This window comes from Chaetomium tenue, assembly GCF_020726465.1.
Source record: "Chaetomium tenue strain MPI-SDFR-AT-0079 chromosome Unknown F5144scaffold_4, whole genome shotgun sequence".
Taxonomy (NCBI): Eukaryota; Fungi; Ascomycota; class Sordariomycetes; order Sordariales; family Chaetomiaceae; genus Chaetomium; species Chaetomium tenue.
Genome location: NW_027117332.1, coordinates 1,116,927 through 1,140,133, shown reverse-complemented (window position 1 = coordinate 1,140,133; position 23,207 = coordinate 1,116,927). Strand labels below are relative to the sequence as shown.

The following is a 23,207-nucleotide window of genomic DNA, read 5'->3' as shown; positions in this document are numbered from 1 at the left end:
AAACCCATCAAAAAAACTCGCGCACTCCGGGCACCCAGCCGCAGCCTCGAAAGAAAACTCCCAACCCCAAGTCCGACCAAAGCCAAACCTAACGATAACTAAAAAAACTGTGCCTGCCGTAGCAAAAGAAACCCGCCATTTCGCTACCCCGTTCCCCGTTCCCCGTTCCCCGTTCCCAGACCGCCTTTACGTCATTCCCGACCAGGCCTCCGTCAACGCCGACCGCATCCCAATTCGAATTAAAAACGATATCGCCGCCCATCCTTTTGGAAAGAGAGAAGAGATGAGAAAAGGAAGACAGTGTTGGTCACCGTGTCCCATACCGTAGCCAGCTGGGGTTATGAGAAAGGTCAAGGCAGGAGGACCCCGCGTGCTTTGATAGCGTTGGTCGCCCTTTTATATATATACTTTGTCGAACATGCGCCATTCAAGTCGACGTCTTTTTTGTCGTCTCAGCGGTCGTCACCGCCGGTTCGGCCGGCTTTTCGGATGTTGGCGAGCTAGTCAATGCGCCACCATCCGTGCTCGTGGCGGACTTGGGCTCGTCCGCATTCGACAGGGGTTTCAATAATGTTGTTCCGATTGACGGCCGAGCACCGGCAGCTCTGCTCATCCTGCTCTTGTAGTCGTTGAATGTGAGCTTCTTCTTAACAGGACTTGGGGTTGCCACAGCACTATTGATCGGCAGCGGAGGAAACGGACTCGTGAGACCCGTGGCGGAGAACGGCGACTGGGTCGCTCGGGGTCCAGCGGAGACGGGTGTCGAGGATGGAGAAGGAACCGAAGCGGGGCTTTGAAAAGCCGGCACAGGAGGCGGTTCTACTCGGAGGTCGGGCGACTTGTTGCTGACAGGACTGGTTGTTGGGGGTTGCGCCGCGGCGATCGTGTGCAACGGGGACGACGGCCGAGCATCTGGCATTGGGTGGTCTTTCAATCCGCCTGTCGGAACATCGCCGCCCGGGCCCTTTTCCGCTTCTTTGGCCGAAGCTGGCGATGATAGGAGGGTATCCCGGTCGCCATGGCTCTCTACGCTCATGGCAGATGGCGGTCGCTCCACGGCGCGGCGTTTGGCGCGCTCTTCCTCCTCAAGGCGGACATGGCGCCAGTTCTCTAACATCCGTTTCCTCAAACAAGAGCCAACCCGGCGTTTCGGAGTCGCCGTGTCGCTGGGCTCGGAGAAGTCTGTTTGTACTGCAGCATCACAATATTGTGGACGTGGCACGGCCGAAGTGGGACGAGAGCGAACAGGCGCCGATGCATTCCCAGATGGTAGGCCGTTGCCGGGATGGCCAACGTGGGTGGGGCTAGCGCCACTGGGCGAACCAGACTTGCTCCTCGACGTCCCGGTCCCGGCATCAACATAGCCGCGTCCTGGGAACCCGCTAGGGAGGTTGGGCGTGTGGGTTGCGGATCTGGGCTTCGATGCCTTTGTATGAGAGGAGCTAGTACCATCGGAGACGCGCTTCCTCTTGCGAGGCGGCTGCTGCTGCTGCTGCTGCTCCATCCTGCGGAACGAGTCTTCAACCATTGCCACTTTCCTTTTATCGCGGTCCGTGGGTTCTGTCAGTATACCCAGCGTATCGAATGAGCCCTGGCGCGCCGACGGTGTCATGTCTCGACTGGGTGGCTTGCTCCGCGAACTGGACACGGACCTCCGGCCATTCTCGGCGATGTCTTCTAGATGGCCTTCGCTGGCCGCCCGGCTGTTGGTGGCATGGCCCGTACTTGTGGGAGAGATGGCGTGCTGTGCCTTGGGTTTGCGCTTCTTCGTCCTTGGTGGGTTTGGACGCGACTGGGCAGTGGCGAGGTAGTTCCTGTGGAAACGCGCAAACGCACATTCCGGACCGAGATTGCAAGCGCAACCCCCGTGTTCAGAAAGGATGAGATGAACCCAGCCGGCGTACTTCTGATAGTCGGCTTCGGTGACAACCTGTTCGGTATGAGGCCCTGTTACGTCGTCGCCGAGCCCGAGCATCTGGAGGACGCGGGCTTTCTCTGCTGCCGGGAACCCAGGATTCCAGGGGATCGTGACCTGTTCTTTCGCCTCAATCTGCCGGTCGCTCACCAGCCAGAAACGGTATTCGCTCCCGGCCGAAAGGTATGTCTCGATGATCGCGTTTGGCCTACAACTCCGTCGAACGAACCGAGCCTCGGATCCCTCTCTCCTGGTGTCGATGTAGAGCGGGAGCGACGGGTGGAACAAGACGAATGGGAGCGGCACGGTCAACTCGGCCCAACGATTCTCGGGATCAGCGCAGTAATCTTTCTGGAAGCCAATTTGACCATTGACTTCCATGAGCGGGACATCCTTGTCAATTGTCGAAGGTGCTTTGAGACACGGCCACTGGACGATGGTATTGGGGCTAATGGATTTCTTGTTCCGCTCAATCTCGGGTATGACCTTTATTGAGTCCATATTGGAGGGGAGCGTTTGAAAGACATCATTGTAGGAACAGCCGGTCTCGAACTTCATCTTTTCCTGGTCGCGCAGCCAGGCCGACATGGTATTCGATATTTCCAAACCAGCGAAGGAGTTGGTGTTAACGATTTGAAAAGCCTGATCGTTGTACAGCGACAAGAATCCGGACGAGTAGTTGTGGAGTTCGAAATCGTCTGGAAGATCGGGTGGAGTTGTCGCGGGGCTCAAGGGATGGCTCTGGGTCGGTTTCGCGTTCCCGTGAGAGGGGCTGCGCTTCGGCGCCTGAGAGCTGACGGACTGGCTCGATTTGTGCGAGCTCTTGGTCTTCTTCGCGAGATGAGGGTTGTCTTGGGGGCTGGTATGCTTCGTGCTGTCGAGCGCCCCATTGTGTATGCCATTGATCTGGAGTTCTGTCGGTTTCGGCTTCTTCTTGTGGCTCTTCGACGGCGGCCGTTTTGTTTTTTTGTCAGCCGCCGCTTCTACGACCGGTACAACGGCCCTCGCCCTTTGGCGGTCGATCGCCTGTTGACGATCCAGGGTCCGCGGTTCGCACTCGACGCAGGAATGTGCAAAGTTCGGACTAAGGGCATCTTCGATATTGTTGGGGTAGTAGCACTCGATGTGCTGCCATGTATCGCACGTCTCGCAGTAGATCGTATTTCCGTCATCGTCAGCAAAGTCGCAGATACACTTGATGGTGTACGGCTCCTCCTCTACCGTCTCTTGCTTCCGAGGGGCGTCTCGACTCAAGACGCCACTTAGAAGGGAGAAGGCGGGCTGACTCGGAAGCGCGATCGGCGTCGACAGCGGTGGTAACTTGTCTGTCATACTCTTGGAAAAGCCTCGCGACGGCCAAACGTCGGAGGGATTGTGCGAATGGTTTATCTCTCCGGTTGGAAGGGCATGCTTGTCGCGCGTCTCGACGCGATTGAGATCGAACGGTGTGCGTTGGGGGGACCGGCAGAGACAGCAGGAGTGTCATCCGCGGGTCGGTCGGATTGTGCTACTTGCGTCGGCGCACCCGGCCGCAGCAATGCTGCTCGTGTCGGTGGGTTCGTCGGCTCGGTCGGCGTGTGACGGTTACGTTGTTGTGCGGTATCGCGATGAAGATGGAGCCAGCGAAAGAGCGATGACGGGCGGTCTTGATTCTTAACAATCTTTCCCAGGCTGTCGAGGTGTCGAGTGCAAGTGAAAAAGTAGAAAGTGGTGTTGTCTTGTGGTCGAGTGTGGCGACCGTGGCGGCAGGTTCGAGACGGGAGATACACAATGGACGGGACGGGGAGAGGTGATGCGCCTCGAGGACAAAGGAACTCGGATCGAGGAAATCGAGTCGCCGAGTGCAGGATTGCAATCCGGTCTTGGACTCCGGAAATGTCGACGTCGAGGGACGAATGGGTGACGCGAAAAATTGGGGATTGGATAAAGAAAGGCAGAGTTTGAAGGAGAGGAGGGCCAGAGTGGAAAGTGCAAGAGAGAGGGGGGCCCACATGGGTAGACTAGACGGGTGCAGCGCAGCGCATGGCAGCATTCTCAGTGCAGCCCCCCCCCATGCGATAACTAGAGTGTGAGAGCGGAAGGGCGGGCTGCTGCGACTTGGGGGATTGCCCAGGATCGTGCTGCTCAGAGGGAAACGGGGAATGTGCAAGCACCGGCCAATCAGGAACAGCTTTGTACTGCAAAACATGGTGGCTCTCGGTCTTGGGAGGGAAGGGAACCAGAAGGCGGGTGGGCTCACATTTGCGCCGCGACTTCCTTCTGTTCCAGCGAGCTTACACTGGTAGCGCAAGCGCCAGGCAAAGAAAATTGATGAGCATCCGGGAACTGCTCGCTGGGGCGTGGCGGGCGGCCTTGGGAAAGTCGTACCCAGGCCGCCCAGGATGTTCCACTGTGGAGGCAGGTTGGATGCAGTGCAGCCTGAGGCACTAGGCTCAGAACGGAGCAGGGGAGCAAGGCCGGTGGGTAACGGTGGTTGCGAAGCTCATCCGTGATTGGTCGACGGCGGGTGAGATTGTACGGAGGTTGGTTGGGGCGCGCCGCGCAGCCAGCCGGGACGTAAAACCAAAACGAAGCGGAGCAACGGGTAGCCGAGCCAGCTTGAAGAGAGGAGAGCCCGCGGATTGACTGTCACCAGTCGCTGTCTTGCACGCCCGGGCACGATATCGTCAAGGTAAGATATGAAGAACTGCAAACCAGGACATCGTCGGATTACTTTCGACCCAAACCGGGAACGGAAAGTGGGTCGAATCACAGATTGATGGAAATATCATTTCTGTGTAAGGGTGGAAGAAAAAGGCAGGGCGCAAAACTGGTCGAGGGTGAATATTGGTGGGATGATTGGGTAGAGAAAGCCAGCGAGAATGGAAACTGGATTTTAGAATGAAAAGAGAGATTTGGTACTATGTATTCTTTGAACCGAGGTGGATGGCTGCGGTTTCTTCGGCGGCCCGCAGCAACCAGAAGAAAACCCAGAAGGCGGAGGCAGAAAGGCGGGGGCTCCGCGGATGCACAGTGTCAATATCAACTGTTCCTGGCCCACGACTGGGCGACTCGCTGAAACTCGCGTCTGACTGCGTTGGATCGAGGGAAGTCATGAAAACCGAATCCTGGTTCCGAATCTGTCCCGACAACGGGACGGCGAAGGCACCTCGATCTCTTGGGTACGTGAGATGAAAGAGCCAGCATCCACCGCGAGTAGCCGCGTCAGAGAGGAGGTTGTGTTTATTTGGTCTCTCGATCGGTTGTCCCAATAATTCAACAATGGAGGTTTGACGTCACTTCGCTAAGCTCTGGCCGCGACTCGGCTTGTGCTGAAGTCACCCAAACGCTTCACTCTCGGCTCCATTGGCGCTGCCACAGGCAAGCCCAGTAGGCGCAAATATCCGCTGCATGGAAGTCGAAACACATTCGTGAAAGCGATACCCGCGTCGGAGCCTAAGCAGCCCGTCTTTTGAGTCTCTCGGGGGAAAACATCAAGAGAATGACTGCCATATTTTACTTGTCATCGCTTGATTGTTACCTAAGCAAGGAGAATAAACAAACCCTCCCGGAGCTGCGTGGTGTTGAGGTAACTGAGACCCTTGTTTCGGCTGTGGCCTCAGCAGTCATGGTTGGTTGAGTCTCGACAAACAGGCCCACTTCCGCTCACATGATAAGTCGGATCAAGTCAAGCGCAGCCAGCTCCAGCAAATCAGGGCCAGTCTGCCTCGCCATGACGTGCGGTTGGGATTGGAGGCCAACCAGTCAGCGCTGCCGCCTTGTGCCGCCTCGTGCTTCGATCCGTTGTCGGTGTTTCGCCATCGTCGTCGGCCATCATCAACAGCTGCTGAGCTCTTCATTTTCATCGAACATTGAATTCGCTTCTTTTCATCAAACAACAAAACGCTTGCGGGTCTTGTTTCTTGTCCTTGTCCTAGCGAGGAGTAGCGCATCCTTCACGACCCCCCGCAAACCCACCGATAAGCCGTCAACATGAGGTTCTCCCCGATTCTCCTCGCTCTCGCGGTGAGCGCCAGCGCCCGCAACGTCTTCCGCAGTGGAGGCCAGAGCCTCGTTAAGCGCGACGACAACCTCAAGGTCCCCGGCGAGAGCCCGCTCGAATTTTGCGATGCCAACCGCGATAATGATCTTCTTACGATTGACAAGGTCGACTTGTCACCGAACCCGCCTCTAGCGTAGGTCACTTCGAGATGGTTTAGTGTTGGTCCGGCTGGCCTGCGGCTAACTGAGGCTTTGTTTCTTCTTCTTTCGCAGCGGCGAGAGCCTCATTATCACAGCCAGCGGCACAGTGCAGAACACGATTGATGAGGGCGCCTATGTGGTCATCGTAGTCAAATATGGCTACATTCAACTGCTCAAGACGACATCCGACCTATGCGAACAGCTAGGGAACGTGGATCTCAAGTGCCCCATCGAGCCAGGCAAGCTCAAAATCACCAAGTCGGTCGACATGCCCAAGATGATCCCTCCGGTACGAATCCCTATCCTATGGCATTGAGCGGTGTGGTGAACAAGGTCGCTGACAACAAGTGCAGGGCAAGTATACCGTCCTGGCCGATGTCTACAACGCCGATGACGAGCATATCACCTGCTTGACTGCTACCGTGAATTTTGCGGCCGGGTCGCTGGAAGGGATGATTGACCTCTAAATCATCGCATTAGCCGTTCTACCAACCCGAGAATTGTGATGGGATTTGACGTTGAAGACTGTACTTGGCATGTGTACATATGGTGATGATGATCGCGACGGGTTTAACTGTTTGTTTGTGTTTGTCAACCAGGACTCTTGTTGGTTTATTCTGTTCTGCATCTTTCTCATAGCATACTGAAAGCACGTGGAGTCTCGAGGCTGGCGATAATTGAAGACAATATGGGACATTGCATCGGTCTATCATTCCGCACCACACGTATGACTAGCTCAATCCTCCAATTTCTAAGCTCCCCGCTCTATTTCCACAAGTCCCCCTATTCGCCAAACAACCGGCGGACTCTCCGCAAGACGCTATCCTTCTCCGGGTCGTAGGGGTGGTCTTTGCTTGGGATCTCGAGAATGGTGGGGAAGGCTTGGGTGTAGGTATCGACCCGGTTCCGTATCCTATCGGCAATCTGTAGCGTACTTCTTTAGCAAGCTGTCTAGCCGGTATCTCGACACAGGTCGGGGGCGTAGGCATGACTGACATGCTGGTTGATCAAAACTATCCCGATGTCCTTCCTCTCCGTTGTAAACCGCTCGAAGGCCGCCTCGATGGAAGCGGTGTCTGTCTTTGCGTCTACTACGAGGAAGTTCTTTTGGTTGTCTGGCGGTGCGGTAACATGCTATCGAGCAGGGTGTCAGTCGGGTGTGAGCGAACGAAAGAGGAGGTACCTGGATAGGTATAGGTCGGTAGGTAGTTAAACGTACGCCAATGCCAGCTAGAAGCAGTCCGGTCACAGAGTCCTGTGATCCGACGCAACGGTTAGCAAATTCCCCCCAAGCGCCGGCCGTGTCGCATAAGTTGCTTGCCTCGTCTCCGATCACAGCTAGGAACTGCCTGTCGCGGTAGTCTGCTTGCGACGCCATCTCGGCTACGACGAAGTGAAGTAATTGGCTGTTTAGAAACAAAGAATGACTCGAGAGCCTTGAATCGAGTGGTAACTCCCGAGTAATTCGCCGTTATTCCGTCGCAAAAAGATGTTGGTGGAGGCTTTCCCTTTGTCCCGTGCTGAGCCGTTGAGGTGACGCCGCTCGGGGCTGGGACCAACAGTCGGCCGGGGCCCCACTGTGACCCCGCTGCCTGCTTGCCGCTACCGACCCCTGCTTGAACCCTGTTCCGGCACCAGTGCACTTCCGTTTTCAGCCCAGTGGAGCTGTTGCTGGGCTTGAATTCTTTCATGTCGTAAACAAGCACCCTGAATCTTTGCACCTTCAAACGACTTTCATCAATGACCTAACGTGTTATCGCCTACTTGCGCTGCCACAGATGACTCTCCTGTTTCAACGCCGTGGTTGAGTCGATCAACAAACGACTCTTTGATTCCGTCCTCAACCACCGAAGGCTTCTTTCGAAACGAGCGAAAAGTCTAGGCCAAACCAAACAAAGACATCGCGCAGCGCATCACCAAGTTTAAGGAGAGCACATCGCGCGACAACCATGGCTCCTCGGCCACAGCGTCTCGTGAGGCGCCAGCCGTTCATGGAGAGGCTTCGCGCCATGCTCAATCCCATGGATTTCTATCTCTGGCTGTCCGAGGAAATACAGACCTTCAACTGGGATTCCAAAACATTCGGCACCCGATTCGGGCTTGTGGCCAATTTCGTCTTTCTTGTCGCCAGAGCAAACGCCGGTACGGCACGCGAGGCCGTTGATGACGTGTTCGGCGACGCGCCCGCTAATGGCTGGTTCACCCTGATGGTAGGTCCACGCGACGCTCGGTACACATTGCTCGAGGATATCTACTAACGCGCGCGATTCCGGCAGGCCAATTTCCTCCAATGGGCGTTAATTTCCATATCCGCCCTGAATGCCTTTTATACGATGACGCGATCCCGCCACTACCGGCTTTTTGAGAGGAATGTCGAACAAGCAGGGCCAGGCACGCCCTCAGCGCAACGCGTCCGCGTCGATTCGTCGCCTGCCTCGTCAACCCCATTGCGGCTCCTCCAGGGGGTCTTGAGTCCCGAAACTGCCGAGGAACGAGCGCATCCGGACAAGACTCGCGACGTGTGGGAGTTGAAGGTGTGGGATCCGTACCCGGCGACGCTGCGGATGTTCTGCCTTTTCAGCCCGGGGCACGTCCTCATCCACATGCTCTTCCTCCCGCTACCGATGCTCGATCCACGGCCCAGCGTTACGGTCTTCAAATGCTTCCTTTTGCAGGTCATTCTCTCGGCGCAACTGCTGCTCATGCACTCCCGCTTCTCCCAGCAGAGCACGGACACGGCCGTCATCCAAAAGGAGGTGATGCACGAATACGACGTCAAATACGTCCACCCGCGGCTCCACCCCACGGTCCGCGAAGCCTCGACACAAGTGTCGATCAACGATGGGAAGATTGAAGAGGAGGAAATCACCATCGGCACCCCCACAACAATGATTCAGCGATCGTTCCGGACGCACCCAAACCCGAACTACAGCAGATACGTCGACCCTGATGCCGGGAAAGCCCCCTCGGCGAGGACCGCCATGTCCCCGCAGCTGAAGCCCATGATGCCAGCCAACCCATTCACCCCCTCAGCCAAACCCAGGGCCGTAGTGCCCCCGTCCTTCGCCGCTCAGGTACAGCAGCAACGACACTCGGCCGTCCGGAGGAGCCTCCCGCCCACCACTTCCACCGGCACTGACAGCGGGCCGCCCTCCACCCCATCCGCCGCCTCCAAAACCACCACCATCACCTCGATGGGCACCAGCACCAGCACCGGCACCGGCGCAAACTACAACTTGCCGCCCAACGCAGGCTACGGCGGCAGCCTCGGCGTGTACACGCACATGAACTCGCCCCTGAAAAAAGCCACCAGCCTCAGCGACATCGGCGGCGGCGCGGGCTTCAACTCGCCGCGCAACAACCGCGAAATGGCCGCGCTCGAGCAGCGCGACCTGGCCGACCGCATGATCCGCCAGAGCAGCCCGTTCAAGGAGCACAGGCGCCCGGCGGGGGAGCAGGCGCTAGGGCAGGCGCTGGGGCAGGGGCAGAAGTTGGATTTTGGTGGTGGCCAGAGTGGTGGTGGCAGTGCGAGTAGCTTGGCGCATTCGCCTGAGAAGTTGGCAAGGGCGAGGGCGGGGAGGTGGACGCAGGAGAGGTTTCCTTCGAGGAGGCTTTGATGGGGGGAGGGAGGTAATGGGCGAGGGAGGGAGGGATTGGATGGTAGTCTGTGTCATACCTACATCACAAGAGAGGAGGGTGCTGGGCGGCTGGCAACGGCCTTTGGGGGCTGCATACCATTTTTCTTGCGCGCTAAGGCATTTTCGGGGTATTTGGCGTTTGGGGGCGGCGGGGAATATATGGTTGTTTCTGCCTTTGAGAGCATCATAATTTGTTCAATCACAAGAAGGAGTGTGGATAGGTATCTGAGGAGGTGTTCCCCATTTTGGCCTGCCATTCATTCCCTCTCGAAATTTCCGGCCTGTGCTCTCCACCGAAAAATGGAAGCTGAGGAAGCCGAGGAAGCCGAGTCAATTGGTGGGATATGAAACTCAAAGAGACAAAAAAAACCTTTCGACGCAAGACAGAAACAGAAACGAGGCAAAAAGGAACCTAGGAACGAACCCACCAAGGAACCAGCAGCAAAAGGATGCGTCAGCCGCGAATCGAACGCGGGGCCCATCGATGGCAACGATGGATTTTACCACTAAACCACTGACGCGGTTATCTTGGTCCCCTCCGAGCGGGACTCAGAGGGTGCCAAGGACGTTGTGTGGGATTTCGCGTAGGTGCTGGGCATTATCAATGAATGGAGTGGGGCGTTGTGGAGTTGTCATCAGGGGGCTTGGGTGTCGATGCAGGTATGGTGGGTGATGATAAAAGGCGTAGTGCATGTCGTTGATGTTTTGTCTCCTATGATGAGTGCCGTTCGGCGGTATTTAAAGTGCGGGATTTGCTACAGAGTTGAGAAGAGTGAGGTGTCTAAGGGTGGGTTATTAGACGAGCAACTCCTTCCTTAAGGGAACTCCTTCAGCGACTACTTGCTTGAGGCAGTCAAGGTCCGGAACATTTTTAGCTTCGCGAGGTAAATGGCGCGCGGCAATACCTCATCGAGCTCCTTCCAAGGGGTGGAATGGGTGCCGTTGGCTTGTCGAGCAGGTGCTGGGGAACACCGGTTCCTGCTCACCTCCCCGGACAGCAATTTCTTGCTCAACGGGTTGTTGGCTTCTCCGCATTCAACAACACACTCGTGTTTCTCGAATCCTCCTAAAAAGGACCAAAATTGCTGGGTAAGGGGCAACATGGCGTCACTCCCCATGAGAAGTGCTCGGCTCGAAGCCAACCCTGTGTCACCACGGCGACAACACCGGGTTCTAGGAGACACCAGGAACCCGCCAACGCGCCGAGTAGACAAAGCTCCCTTGCTCTTCGACACCACCAAGCAGAAGAACCTTTCGAAATCCGTGACCGAGTTCTTCTCCAAACTCAGGCCCAGCAAGCGCCCCGAGCGTGGTAACACCATCCGGCCTCCACCAGACAGTGACGAGGAGCATCGGTGGGCAGAGCCCAGATCACCCAGGCCGACCGCAAGCTGCCGAACGAAACGGTCAAGCTCCCTTGGCCGCTACGGCCCGGACACAATCCCGGCGAGTCGCTGGAATACGCCCGTCACACCACCGCGGAGAGCGCAAAGCGTTGGGGCTGGGGGGAGAGGGAGGAGGCCGATGTCCACTCAGCCCCCCCTCCAGACCAACACCAACCAGCATCACAACCCGATACCAACCCCCAGCAAGAACCGCCTCCATATCCCCCCTCCGCGGTATCACCTCCCCAACCCGCCAACAGCCCACCCCCACCCCCACCCAAATCCAAACCCCAACCCCAACCCAACCCTCCCTCACACGCAAGCCCCAACCCCAACCCCGATACCAACCCCCACCCCCACACTCCCCACCCCCATCCCCATCCCCCCCAGCACGCGCGACCTCTTCCTCGCGAAGCGGGCCTTACGCCGGCAGCGCCACACACTAATTTCCAGCGGCGACTTCCTCGGGGTGACGGGGGCCAACCCGTACACGGGCGAGCCCGACCTGATCACGCCGCCGACCAGCTCGGACGACGCGGTGGTGACGTCGTCGTCGTCGCCGACTACGGCTACGGGGATGGGGACGGGGGCGGGAACGGGGACGGGGACGGGTATGGGTATGGGTATGGGTGCGGGTGTGGGTGGTGGTGGTGGTAATGGGGGTGTGGGTGTGCGTGGGGTGGAGAGAGAGTTGTTGTTGCGGTTAGGGAGAGGGAGAGGAAGGGACAGGGAGAGGGAGAGGGACAGAGAAGAGAGGGTGGGGAGGCAGATGCTGAGAGAGGCGGAGAGGTTGAGCCGGGCTGAACAACGAAAGGATGCGATGCGGGTGTTGTTGATGCAGGGGGGTGGTGTGAAGTGGCGGCCGGGCCCGGGGGGTTGGAGTTCGGTGGCCGAGCCCAAGCTGAGCCCCATCATGCAGTCGCCGCAGGGGAGCGGGAAGTCGTCGGTGCAGGGCGAGGGGGTCGGTGTTCTTTCGCAAGGGCAGCAGCAGCAGCAGCCTTTTTTAGGCATGGCGGCGGTGGCGAAGGGTGTGAACGGCTGCCGCCGCCGCCGGTGTGGGAACTTGGAGGGAGAAACGCGGGTTATATTGGCGGAGTGGAAGCGGACCGGGGAAATTATACTCGGAATGGTCAGAGATATGGGAAAGGGCCTGTGTCCGCTGAAAACAGCGATGTTACGGTCTTGTCTCCCGCCGCTCGTCTCTCGCCGGGACGGCCCTCAGTCTTTACCTCAAGGCACAAGTCACATAATGGAATATCAGCCGGAATGGGAACTGGGAGACCTCCGAGTCACCCCCATAGACCTACGCAGACTGGCGGACGACTGCAATGGCAGACGGATACCTACCGGTCGGGTATTGGAGCTGGACGATCTGAAGACGGCAGAGCTATGGGGAAGCAGCCAACTGTGCGACCTGGACAGCCTCAGCGGCCAAACCGACATGATTCTGAAGGCGTGTTCGATGGAGGGGAATCGTGGCCTGGGCCAGGCGTTCCAATCTGTCTGCACACGCACCATCACCACTACTGGCTTCGGACACAGTCGGCCTCGCCACCGCGCCGTCGCCCATCTCTCCGACGGGACGCTCGACGGGTCACTCGAAGCTCCTCGGAGTCGACAAGCTCTGATGCCCAGAGCTCTCTCACAATCAACATCGCCCCTGTGGTCGACCGGGACGTCCGAGACCGCTTATTCAAACCGGCCGGTTTCCCCAGGCCAGATGCAACTGAGCGTTTGGCTGAATGCCAACAGCCCGGGTCCGCGGACGGCGATATCGACGTCGGTCCGGAAGAAGGTAGGGATCGGTCCGCTGGAGGGAAGCCCTATCCCCCATCCGTTTCGCAAACTAGGAGCAGACAGCGATACTACGTCGCCGTCAACCGGCCGAGGGAGAACAGCCCCCGGCCCGGAGGAGAAACACTCGGTGAAGCCCAACCCGATCGCAGCGGGAACCGAAAACCGCCCACCACAGCGGGAGCAGCCAGATTGGGCGATGCGCAAAACAATGCGCAAGGCCTCAGGAAATCCCAGTCCCCAAGACGAAGCCGACACCCACAAGTCGTCACCCACGTCCACACGCACGTCCACGTCCCTCACAACAACAACAGCCCAACCTCCGCCTCCCGGGACGGCCCGGGCACCATGGCAAAACCAGGCCGCAGCCGAGACTATCGCGCGTGGCGCAGCGCGGACGGCGTTTGCGCATCACCGGGGAGGGTCGGGATGGGGGCAGCAGACACGGGTGCCGGTATCGGCGCCGGACCCCGGCCCCCAGGCGCCCCACCGGGCACGGGCACGGGTACAGGCGGCGGGAACGAGAGCCAAGCCCGCGGCCAAGCCCGGGGCGGGAGCGGAGACGGGGTCGGGGCAGGGGTCGTCGGGACAGGGGAAAGGAACGGGGAAGGGGAGGAGTGAGGGCCGGGGGGGGAATGAGAAAAATGGAAAGGAGATGGGGAAGGACAAGGATAAGGATAAGGAGAAAGATAAGGAGAAGGGCAAAGAGAAGGGAAAGGCAAATACAGCAGATCCGAACAAGATCGAGGCCAAGCGCTGGGCGCGGAGTGCCATGCTGATGCTGGCGAAAGTGGTGGGAGCGTATTGGCATGTGGTGAGCCCCGTGTTTGACGGGGAGTCTCAGCTCAGGAAACGGATTGATAAAGCCCAGGCGACTCGGGGCGACGCGGTGGTATGTGTGCTCGCTTTCGTGTTTTTGTTTCTGGCGGTGTCCGGCGGGGTATGGGCGATCAGGGGTATTGTTTGGTTTGTGAAGTTGCTAGGCAAGCTTGGAGAGGTGCTGGGAGTTGTGGCAGGGTTGCATGACTGAGGACTTCCCACCCAAATGTGGCACTAGCCCGGGGAAGGGACATGCATGGTATGGCTTAGAAATACCCGGGAGGTTACTGTATAGGAGAGTCAACGAAAGATAGCTTCCTACTTCCCGACCAATGTGGCTCCGATGTCCAACCAAGCTCAGAAGGTCGGTCTGCCGCAATGGCACCCCCGGCTGACGAGCTCTGGGTGCCCTGCAGTCGGCCCGGGAAATGGTGATCCGAGCGGACGTGGTTGGATGCGGTTGATAAAGCTGCATAATATGGTTGCCTCTTTGGGAGCCCGGAGCCGTCTGAGACCAAGGTCTCCGTCGTTCCTCGGCACTGTGACCGCTTCACCGTCCTGCAAGGTTCCATCCTCCTTCTCGTTGCTTCATGGTACGATAAGATCGGCGATGTGGGCCGGAGAGAATAACTCTATAGGAAGATAATGCCGGGGGAGTGGGACAGAAAGGGGGAGGCCGGGCGAGACCTGCATTTTTGCAGAGACCGGGGACCATTAAGACCCGAGCCAACGATCGGTGTTTCTTCCGTGTCCCGGGGAAGATCTCGATTGGGGAATTCTGGGCGGGCTGAAGCGGCTGGCCCTGCAGCTTGTCGAAAATAGCGGTTCATATCAGCAGCAGGTGGGGTCGGCCCGTAGCCCTGAGTAGGTAGAATCGGCCGGAGGCAGTGCCAGAGACAGGGCAGCTCGTCGCGTATGTACATGTACGACCAGGCATATACCTCATGTATGTAGCTGTATGTACGATGTACAGATTACTGTGCATGTTGAGGCACGAGGAATGACTGCCCAGTAGTTCAACGATTGTGACTTTCCGTTGCTGTGTTCCCGCCGCGTAGCTCCTGTTTGACTTCTGGACGGTTCGACCGAATCAAAGATGATGCCGTTACGTTTACGCGGATAAGTCGACGAGCCAGAATGCTAGAATTTGTTTCAATGGATCGGTGATCGGCCGGGGCCTTTCCGAAGCATCGGCCTATCAATCAGCTTCAATAATTCAGTTGTTGGGGGGAGGTTGTTGGTAGCATCCATCGTCTTGCAGGACAGGCTTCGATCGCTCGATGAAGGGATGGGCCCCATATCGGGTGACAAGTCCGAGGTCTGCTTGGAACCATAGATAGGTACCCAAGCAAACATGCCATTTAATTCCTACAATCGGACAGTGATTCGGGACTTGTTCGAGTAGTGCACGTGTGTTGTCAAAATTGCTTTTCGGGTGCAAGCGGCGCTTTCTTTGTTCCAACTGCCCACAGCGGGTTCTCGCCTTGGCTTCGGCCCCACAAAGCCCTGCCCTGCCGGCTCTGCACAGCCAATGGGGGGCCGTTCTTTAGCAATTGGAGTGGCCACCCCGCAGTCCGCGAACCGGAGCACAGTGCAGCTCTCCGAACATCGGCGGTCTCCAACATCGCCGAGTTGGGGAGTTGGAGCTCGCCGTCATCGCTGAGAGTTTTATAAGTGGAAGTGGCATACCGCATCATCTAAGGGCGAGCGGACTCGCTGCCTTTTTCCCGTATTTCAACCTCCGAATCCCCAAGTGTTCTTTGCCACAGCCTCAACTGCGTGGAAGAATTGTCTAAAATAAATCCAAAAAAAGACATCAATCGGCCCTCTCTTCCCCTGGTCGTTCTTTGTCTTACCTACTGCTACCTACCCCCTTCCCGTCTTTCACTGCCGTGTGTTGAAATCCCCAATTGGCCCTGTCCCGCAGCGAGGTGTTTGTGTTGCACAGCCAAAATGCCGGCCGCCGAGAGCACACCGCAGACGCTCTACGACAAGGTCTTCCAGGCCCACATTGTCGACGAGAGACTCGACGGCACTATCCTCCTCTATATCGACCGCCACTTGGTACACGAGGTCACATCACCAGTGGGTCCCCACCACCCCCATATCGCTACTCTAACGATTTCCCACTAACCCGCCCGCAGCAAGCATTCGAGGGCCTCGAAGTCGCCGGCCGTAAGGTCAGGAGACCGGACTGCACCCTTGCCACAACCGATCATGTAAGCTAGCCTTATCGTCTATCTGGGCGCCGAACCTTGGCTGACCACCATCTAGAATGTCCCCACCACCTCCAGAAAAGCACTCAAAGATATTGCGAGCTTCATCCAAGAAGACGACTCCCGAACACAATGCGTAACTCTAGAGGAGAACGTCAAGAAGTTTGGCATCACATACTTTGGTCTCAGCGATAAGAGGCAGGGCATTGTCCACGTTATCGGCCCCGAGCAGGGCTTCACCCTCCCCGGCACGACCGTGGTCTGCGGTGACAGCCACACGTCGACCCATGGCGCCTTCGGCTCCCTGGCCTTTGGCATCGGCACCAGCGAGGTGGAGCACGTCCTCGCTACACAATGTTTGATCACCAAGCGCAGCAAGAACATGAGGATACAAGTCGACGGCGAGCTGGCCCCCGGCGTCAGCTCCAAGGACGTGGTCCTCCACGCCATCGGCAAGATTGGCACCGCCGGCGGCAACGGCGCCGTCATCGAGTTCTGCGGTTCCGTCATCCGCTCCCTCAGCATAGAGGCCCGTATGTCCATCTGCAACATGTCTATCGAGGGTGGCGCGAGGGCCGGCATGGTTGCCCCCGACGAGGTGACCTTCGAGTACCTCAAGGGGAAGCCGCTAGCTCCCAAGTACGGTAGCGAGGAGTGGGAGAGGGCCGTTGCTTACTGGAAGTCGCTGCGTTCCGACCCCGATGCCAAGTATGATATTGACGTCTTCATTGACGCCAAGGACATCATCCCCACCGTTACCTGGGGCACCAGCCCTGAGGACGTCGTCCCCATTACCGGCGTCGTCCCGGACCCGGAGACCTTTGCCACCGATGCCAAGAAGGCTGCCGGCCGCCGGATGCTCGAGTACATGGGCTTGGTCCCCGGAACCCCGATGCAGGAGGTCGAAGTCGACAAGGTGTTTATCGGCTCTTGCACCAACTCGAGAATCGAGGATCTCCGCGCCGCCGCGCTTGTGGTCAAGGGCAAGAAGATTGCTTCCAACATTAAGCGCGCTTTGGTCGTACCCGGGTCCGGCCTAGTCAAGGACCAGGCCGAGGAGGAGGGGCTCGACAAGATTTTCGTCGATGCCGGGTTCGAGTGGCGGGAGGCCGGGTGCAGTATGTGCCTGGGCATGAACCCCGATATCCTGTCGCCCAAGGAGAGGTGCGCCAGCACCAGCAACCGGAACTTCGAGGGCCGGCAGGGTGCCCAGGGCCGGACCCACCTCATGTCTCCCGTCATGGCCGCCGCTGCCGCCATCGTCGGCAAACTCGCCGACGTCCGGAAGATCTCCCAGTTCAACGGCAGCCCGCACATCGAGGCCGCCGTCGCCCCGGAATCCACCACCTTCTCCGGCTCCTCCAGCTCCGGGAAGGCCCACCCCGACGAGCGCATCGAAACCGACGACACAGAAAAGGAGGCTCTGGCCGACCAGCCCCAAGACTCGTCCCCGCAAGTTAACACCACCGTCACCCACAACAGCGGCAGCCCCGCGGCCGCGGCCGGCCTCCCTAAATTCACCATCCTCAAGGGTATCGCGGCGCCGATGGAGAAGGCCAACATCGACACGGACGCCATCATCCCCAAGCAGTTCCTCAAGACCATCAAGCGCACCGGCCTCGGCACCGCCCTCTTCTACGAGATGCGCTTCCTCGAGCAGGGCGTCGAGAATCCCGACTTCGTCCTCAACCGCAAGCCCTACCGCGGTGCCAAGATCCTCGTGTGCACCGGCGCCAACTTCGGCTGCGGTTCGTCGCGCGAGCACGCGCCCTGGGCTCTGAACGACTTTGGTATCAAGAGCGTCATCGCCCCGTCGTTTGCCGACATCTTCTTCAACAACTCGTTCAAGAACGGGATGCTGCCGATCCCGATCAAGAACAAGGAGGACCTGGAGAAGGTCCACGCCGAGGCCGTGGCCGGGAAGGAGGTCGAGATCGACCTGCCGAACCAGCTCATCAAGGACGCCGACGGGAACACCCTGTGCTCGTTCGATGTTGAGGAGTTCAGGAAGCACTGCCTGGTGAACGGGCTCGACGACATCGGCCTGACCATGCAAATGGAGGACAAGATCGCCGAGTTTGAGAGCAAGATGACGCGCGAGACCCCCTGGCTGGACGGTTCGGGCTACCTCAAGCGCAAGGGCGCGGGGGGGAAGCTGGCCGTCAAGGCGGCGCCCGTGCCCAAGACGAACAGGGGGGATGTGAAGACGGAGCCATTGGAGTGGTGAGCTTGCCGAGTGGGAGGGAGCATGTGTTATGATACCTAGGATGATGACGTCCCGATTTTGCGTTGAGTTGGTTGCCGGGCTAGGCGGCGGGTTGGGTTGGTGCTTGGTTCGATCTCTTGCCCATTGTGCAGAGAATGATGCATGGCGGAGGTTTATGGTCCAATATAAAAGTGCATTACCGTTTCCAGGTCCCTGAGCCTCGTGCAGAGTGTTGCATCTGTTAATTCCACCAAAAGCTCACGCTGAAACTGACACTCAACCCCCTCACGTAATGCCACCACCCGACGGGTATGTACAGCACGTCGCCCTCGCCAAGTATACAGTCCAGATACTCGACCTTTTTGAATTCCTCCTGCCACCCCTTTTCCGACTCCTGCTCATCACTACCACCATCCCCACCCTCATCCTCTCTTACACCACCCCCCTCCTCCCCCTCCCCCTCACCCTCTCCCAATGCAAACAGAGGAGGAGAATCCCAGCCCTCCAAAACACCCACATCCACCCCGCTCGTATTCCCCATCTCCACGCCCCCTTCCCTCCCCCGCGCCCGCATGGTTTGCGTACCAACCCAGGGCGCGTACAGCCGCACATACTTGCGCCCGACCACCTGGGCGAGCAGGTTGTGGTGGGGGTCGGTGTGGAGCGGGGTGATGGTGCGGGGGGGGCCGAACCAGGCGTTGAGTTGCGGTTCTGACTCGGAGGCTGAGTCTGAGTTTGAGTCTGAGGATGGGGGGGAGGAGGGGGAGGGGGAGGGGTGGTGGTGGTGGTGGTTGGGGTGGGTTTGGGTTTGGGGGGAGAGGGTTGGGTGGGGTGGTGGGGTGGTGTAGACGAGGTCGGGGAGGAGGATGTCCTCGCGGAGGGCGGGCAGGTGCGTGAGGAGCGGGTGCTGCGCGAGGTAGCCTGTTTTTCGCTTGGTGGGAGTCGTGTGCGTGCCGGCAGGTTCGGCGATGTGCTGCGCTAGAAACGTGCCAAACGGTATGATCTGCTGGCCCCAGCCGGCGTCGACGTAGCTGCGTCCGAGCTCGACGGGGACGAGGCGGCGGCCGTCAAAGGTGCGGGAGAGGAGGTAGCTGGGCTTGCGCCAGGGTCGCGTGGTCAGCGCGGGCCAGCTGGAGATCAGCCCGGTGATGACCAGGGGAAGCGGGCCGAGGGCGTTGCCTTCGTGGGTGTCGAGGTAGGTCTGGAAGTCTTCGAAGGAGATGTCGTGAACGCGGCGGACGGGGCGGGTGATCGGGGGAGTGAAGGGTTCGTTGGTTGAGAAAGGGGGCGCGTCGTGCCAGGGGTCTGATGGCTTGGGCTTCTTGTGCGGTCTTTCATCCGGTAGAGTAGCTGGAGTGTCGTTTCGAGATGGCGACGACTTCCAAATCTCTTCAAGGAGAACAAACGCCTTGTCGGTCCATGCCCTGCCACGTTTCTCCCCGGCTGCGCCAGCAAGTATGATTGCCAGGTCCAGTGTCTTGATCATATCATCCAGCTGTTTCTCAGCCGCATATCCGTTATTCTCCCCTTTCCCTGAGTTACCCGCTGGGGGCCATGACACGTACAGCAGGGCAAACTTGAGGATACTCGCGTCCGTGTACAGCTGGCGCCAGCACACAGGCAGGTCCTTGAACAGGTAGGCATAGAACTTGGCATACGACGAGGATATGAGGTCGTCCAGCCGTTTCAGCAGCAGTGCTTTTTTGCGCTTGTGCACAGCTTCCGCCTCGGATAAGACGGCTAGAGCTTCATCCCATGGGCTCTCTGAGAGTGCAAGCAGCTGTGATGCCTGCCGCTGGAGGAGCTGAATTAGGGGCTCGCCACAGCCTGCCAGGCCCACGGAGGTGGCATCGCCCTCCAAGCTAGCAGCACACTCAGAGACGATTTGCTTCGCGGCAGATAAGCATTGAGCTTTCAGTTGGCTATGGACCCCTGACATGTCCCTCTAAAATGCTTGACGGTTGGCCCTGTTTGTTTTGTTAACTCTTTGGGAGTAATAACTCGGCACCTGTTGTAGACCCCAAACTCACTCTCGAACAAATCTAACACCCGACGTTGAAGTACCATGTGAAAACCCGCGAAAGAGAGGCACAGCAACTGTCGGTAGTTGTGGTGTATGGTTGTTGATTGGGGAAAAAGATGCGGGGCCTGTTCCCACAGATCCCTAGCGATCTAACAGCGGGCCGTCCCAGCGCCACACCTTCTAGAAGTGTTGCTGTTCCTCTATTTTCCTCCCCTACCTAGGTGCTGTTATCCTTTTTGTTGTCTACCTCCTACTGGCCTTTCTTAAATAATAATAATAATAATAATACTAATAAAAAGATTTACAAACAAATGATAGGAAATCTTAGAAACTCCCATTTGGCAACCAACAAGTACAGCCATCAACTCTTCAAACCTACTACGAAGCTCATCATTAGAATAAAAACAGTGTGAAGGCGATGTCCCTAAAAATGGATGATGGGGATTAGTGCGGGTCCTACTTGGTAAAGATAAAGCACACAGTTTATTTGATATGCAACAGATAGCCTTACGACCCTTCTATTAGAGGCCCTGAACATCTTCAACGGAACAAGCACAGTCTGCGGGCCTCCCTCGGGAACCCGACGTCAACTACCTCGGCATTCGATCCGCCCTCCCAAAGTCGACGAAAGGGATACGAGGAATCGTTTATCCCTTTCCCTCCCACACTGGCCGGCACCCGTTCTCCCATACCTCCCTCATCCCCAACCCAACCCCTCCTGACAGGCTCACCACCCAACTACGCCCCGGAAATGACGGCACGAAAATACCAGGCGTCACTGTCATGCACACCGAACCGGAGGTCCCTTCCTTTCCACCCGGGCATGCATGCATGCATGTAGTTTTGCTGTCGTGAGACAGCCAGACGCCCATGAGGACGGGTGGGGAGAAGTCAATGAGAGGGGGGTAGGGAGAGAGGGCCGCATGGGCGGGCCAGACCCGCATCGATGCATCTGCATTGCAACGCAACCTCTAGGCCGCCCCCGGTGAGGGGTCGAGGGGGTCGAGAGGGCCAGAAGCCGGGAACGGTGTCGTGCAGGTGTCGGTCTAATCGGTGTTACTTTCTTTCCTCTCTTCTCTCTCGTTCTCGGCAAATTGGGAGTCGGCGACGGGTCGAGGGTCCTTGGGGGACTTTTGAGGTGTGGGTCTCGTGTCGTGTAAGTCGGTGGCCTGACTCGCGTGCAGCTGCGTGCATGGCTTGCTGGGTTCGGGGTGTTGTTCTGCGCCGTGAAACGGTTGGGCTCGGGACCCTGAGACTAGGTGACCCTCCGGGTGGGAGCAATGTCTGGCTGTGTGCTCAAGCTGGCGGTTTCTGGGCCCAGACAATGTGGATCGGCGTATAGGCGTGGATGCGTCTGTTGCCGAGCACCACATTGATGTCCCTGACAAGGTCGGCGATCTCTTCCTTCTCCAAACCGGCTTCGACGAGCGGCCGCGCCGCCATGGCACTCACAAAGTCAACCATGACCTCGCGGTAATAACCACCAAGGACCCGCAGGTGCGAGTCCCGCGCCCACTCGCCCAAGGGCATGTGAAACACTTTTCTTTGTATGTTGACGAAGCCCAACTCCTCCAGCAGGCTGGGTAAGGTTTCCATGATCCAGATATTGAATCCGTATTTTTCTCGCAGCGCGGACCCAACCATCGTGTAGAATTTGGCCAGGGGATGCTCGGGCGTAACCGTGTTGTCGTCCGAAGATACTCGCGGCAGGATGTCCTTGATCTCGACCCAGCCGCCTGGCTTGAGGTTCCTGGAGTCATGGTGTTAGCAACCCGGCACTAAATAGGTTGTGGACACGGGCCGTACTCTAGAACATTGCGCAGGGCTGTATTGTTTTCTTTGATGATGGTGTGGACAAAACGGAAGTGGGCAAAGTCGAAGTCGTTGGCGTGCACCCACTGATCCTCGATGTCATCGACAATAAAGTCGACATTGGGCGGGATCCAGTGCGGTTGAATGGGTGAGAGATCTACCCCCGTCACTCTGGCGCTGGGGAATTTTTCGCCAACTGATACAGGTCGGTCAGTTTCCGCTCTGCTGGTTATGTCTTTGACCACGTACCTTCGATGGCCCATTCCCCAAATCCGGTGCCCAGGTCGATGATTTTTTGGGGGTTGTCTCCGATCGGTGCCAAATACAATTTGCCGCCCAGGAGCTCCTTGAGCATCATGTGTCGGAGCGATTCCCGCTTGTATTCCTCTTCATCGTTCGGAATAGGGTATCTCCCGTACCGGTAAGCATGGTATCGCCTGCGTCTAGTTTAGCACCAACATCGTAGGATGGCGACAGCCGAAATCCACCAAGCAACATACCTCCCATACTCCCACACATGTTCGCCGACGCTTGAGGTGAGAGAGCCGAACGTGGTTTCCCCGTCGCTCGGATCATAGTCGGACGTCACTTCACGGGCTGCCTCGACCAGGTCATCGTCCACGAGCGGTTCGATGACGCCGTCTTCATCCATCCCGGGCGGAGGGCTACCCGCCTCCCCTTGCATCCACGGACGAGTAACCCCTGAGGGGACACAGTTGGCTAGCGCCTTGTTGGATTTTGATACTTCTGAGACGGCAGGTGCCGACTGGGAACATTTCCACAAAGGCTTGGTCTGAGACGATATATGCCTGACAGTGCACTCTGACTGCTAGTCGGCGGTAATATACGCGAGAAAAGGGTGTGAAGAGCGAGAAAGGGGGGGGAGGGGGTCGTTCGAGGACGAGACCAGTCAAAGTCAAGGAGGTGAATACACTGCTAGTACAGGTGGCGACCTGCTGTGGTTTGGGTGGCGTGTAAAGAGGGAAGACCGCTGGCCTGACTGTGGACAACTGGCAGCAAGGGCGTAGCATTCAATTATATGTACGTGGGCCGGCTGGAGACGAAGTAGACCCCGTGAGGCAGACGAGCTCCGTCGAGCTCGGTCAAGGGTACCAGTCATGACGGCCGAACGGGAAAAAAGGCGACCACCCAGAAAGCAGAGAACGAGCTAAATATCTGCTCGGGGCCACGCAAACTAGGGCGGAGAAGACAGGGAA

The 23,207-nt window shown here is 58.0% G+C and overlaps 9 protein-coding genes and 1 non-coding gene across 10 annotated transcripts; 4 read left to right on the top strand and 6 right to left on the bottom strand.

The window, feature by feature from the left end:
• Positions 1 to 196: 196 nt before the first annotated feature.
• Positions 197 to 3,334, bottom strand: F5144DRAFT_225094 (uncharacterized protein). Its single transcript, XM_066783167.1, has one exon. It carries the CDS (start codon positions 3,245 to 3,247, stop codon positions 428 to 430), a length of 2,820 nt encoding a protein of 939 aa, XP_066642733.1. The 5' UTR covers positions 3,248 to 3,334; the 3' UTR covers positions 197 to 427.
• Positions 3,335 to 4,449, bottom strand: F5144DRAFT_225093 (uncharacterized protein). Its single transcript, XM_066783166.1, has one exon. The coding sequence runs from the start codon at positions 4,101 to 4,103 to the stop codon at positions 3,423 to 3,425; it is 681 nt and encodes a 226-aa protein (XP_066642732.1). The 5' UTR covers positions 4,104 to 4,449; the 3' UTR covers positions 3,335 to 3,422.
• A 1,056-nt stretch (positions 4,450 to 5,505) lies between these two features.
• On the top strand, positions 5,506 to 6,793 carry F5144DRAFT_571609 (ML domain-containing protein). Its single transcript, XM_066788842.1, has 3 exons — positions 5,506 to 6,090; positions 6,170 to 6,386; positions 6,451 to 6,793. The coding sequence occupies exons 1-3, from the start codon at positions 5,888 to 5,890 to the stop codon at positions 6,562 to 6,564; spliced, it is 534 nt and encodes a 177-aa protein (XP_066642731.1). The 5' UTR covers positions 5,506 to 5,887; the 3' UTR covers positions 6,565 to 6,793.
• On the bottom strand, positions 6,794 to 7,631 carry F5144DRAFT_571607 (ATPase, V1 complex, subunit F). Its single transcript, XM_066788841.1, has 4 exons — positions 7,419 to 7,631; positions 7,317 to 7,352; positions 7,094 to 7,231; positions 6,794 to 7,021 (listed from the first exon to the last, which is right to left on the bottom strand). Exons 1-4 carry the CDS (start codon positions 7,473 to 7,475, stop codon positions 6,881 to 6,883), a joined length of 372 nt encoding a protein of 123 aa, XP_066642730.1. The 5' UTR covers positions 7,476 to 7,631; the 3' UTR covers positions 6,794 to 6,880.
• A 415-nt stretch (positions 7,632 to 8,046) lies between these two features.
• On the top strand, positions 8,047 to 9,714 carry F5144DRAFT_488837 (uncharacterized protein; the record flags this gene model as incomplete). The annotated part of the gene is made up of 2 exons (XM_066785686.1): positions 8,047 to 8,307; positions 8,464 to 9,714. The coding sequence occupies 2 exons, from the start codon at positions 8,047 to 8,049 to the stop codon at positions 9,712 to 9,714; spliced, it is 1,512 nt and encodes a 503-aa protein (XP_066642729.1).
• A 471-nt stretch (positions 9,715 to 10,185) lies between these two features.
• Positions 10,186 to 10,256, bottom strand: F5144DRAFT_t93. Its single transcript has one exon. It is a non-coding gene; the product is annotated as a tRNA-Gly (tRNA).
• A 595-nt stretch (positions 10,257 to 10,851) lies between these two features.
• F5144DRAFT_489251 (uncharacterized protein) lies at positions 10,852 to 13,944 on the top strand (the record flags this gene model as incomplete). Its single annotated transcript, XM_066785714.1, has 3 exons — positions 10,852 to 11,261; positions 11,511 to 11,731; positions 12,356 to 13,944. 3 exons carry the CDS (start codon positions 10,852 to 10,854, stop codon positions 13,942 to 13,944), a joined length of 2,220 nt encoding a protein of 739 aa, XP_066642728.1.
• Positions 13,945 to 15,651: 1,707 nt separating this feature from the next.
• Positions 15,652 to 18,353, top strand: F5144DRAFT_571600 (aconitase family-domain-containing protein). Its single transcript, XM_066788840.1, has 3 exons — positions 15,652 to 15,818; positions 15,878 to 15,952; positions 16,008 to 18,353. Exons 1-3 carry the CDS (start codon positions 15,687 to 15,689, stop codon positions 18,174 to 18,176), a joined length of 2,376 nt encoding a protein of 791 aa, XP_066642727.1. The 5' UTR covers positions 15,652 to 15,686; the 3' UTR covers positions 18,177 to 18,353.
• Positions 18,354 to 18,396: 43 nt separating this feature from the next.
• F5144DRAFT_532424 (uncharacterized protein) lies at positions 18,397 to 20,282 on the bottom strand (the record flags this gene model as incomplete). The annotated part of the gene is made up of 2 exons (XM_066786965.1): positions 20,186 to 20,282; positions 18,397 to 20,122 (listed from the first exon to the last, which is right to left on the bottom strand). The coding sequence occupies exon 2, from the start codon at positions 20,092 to 20,094 to the stop codon at positions 18,397 to 18,399; it is 1,698 nt and encodes a 565-aa protein (XP_066642726.1). The 5' UTR covers positions 20,095 to 20,122; positions 20,186 to 20,282.
• A 1,192-nt stretch (positions 20,283 to 21,474) lies between these two features.
• F5144DRAFT_602397 (S-adenosyl-L-methionine-dependent methyltransferase) lies at positions 21,475 to 22,642 on the bottom strand (the record flags this gene model as incomplete). The annotated part of the gene is made up of 4 exons (XM_066791201.1): positions 21,475 to 21,928; positions 21,985 to 22,186; positions 22,240 to 22,427; positions 22,491 to 22,642. The coding sequence occupies 4 exons, from the start codon at positions 22,640 to 22,642 to the stop codon at positions 21,475 to 21,477; spliced, it is 996 nt and encodes a 331-aa protein (XP_066642725.1).
• Positions 22,643 to 23,207: the final 565 nt, after the last annotated feature.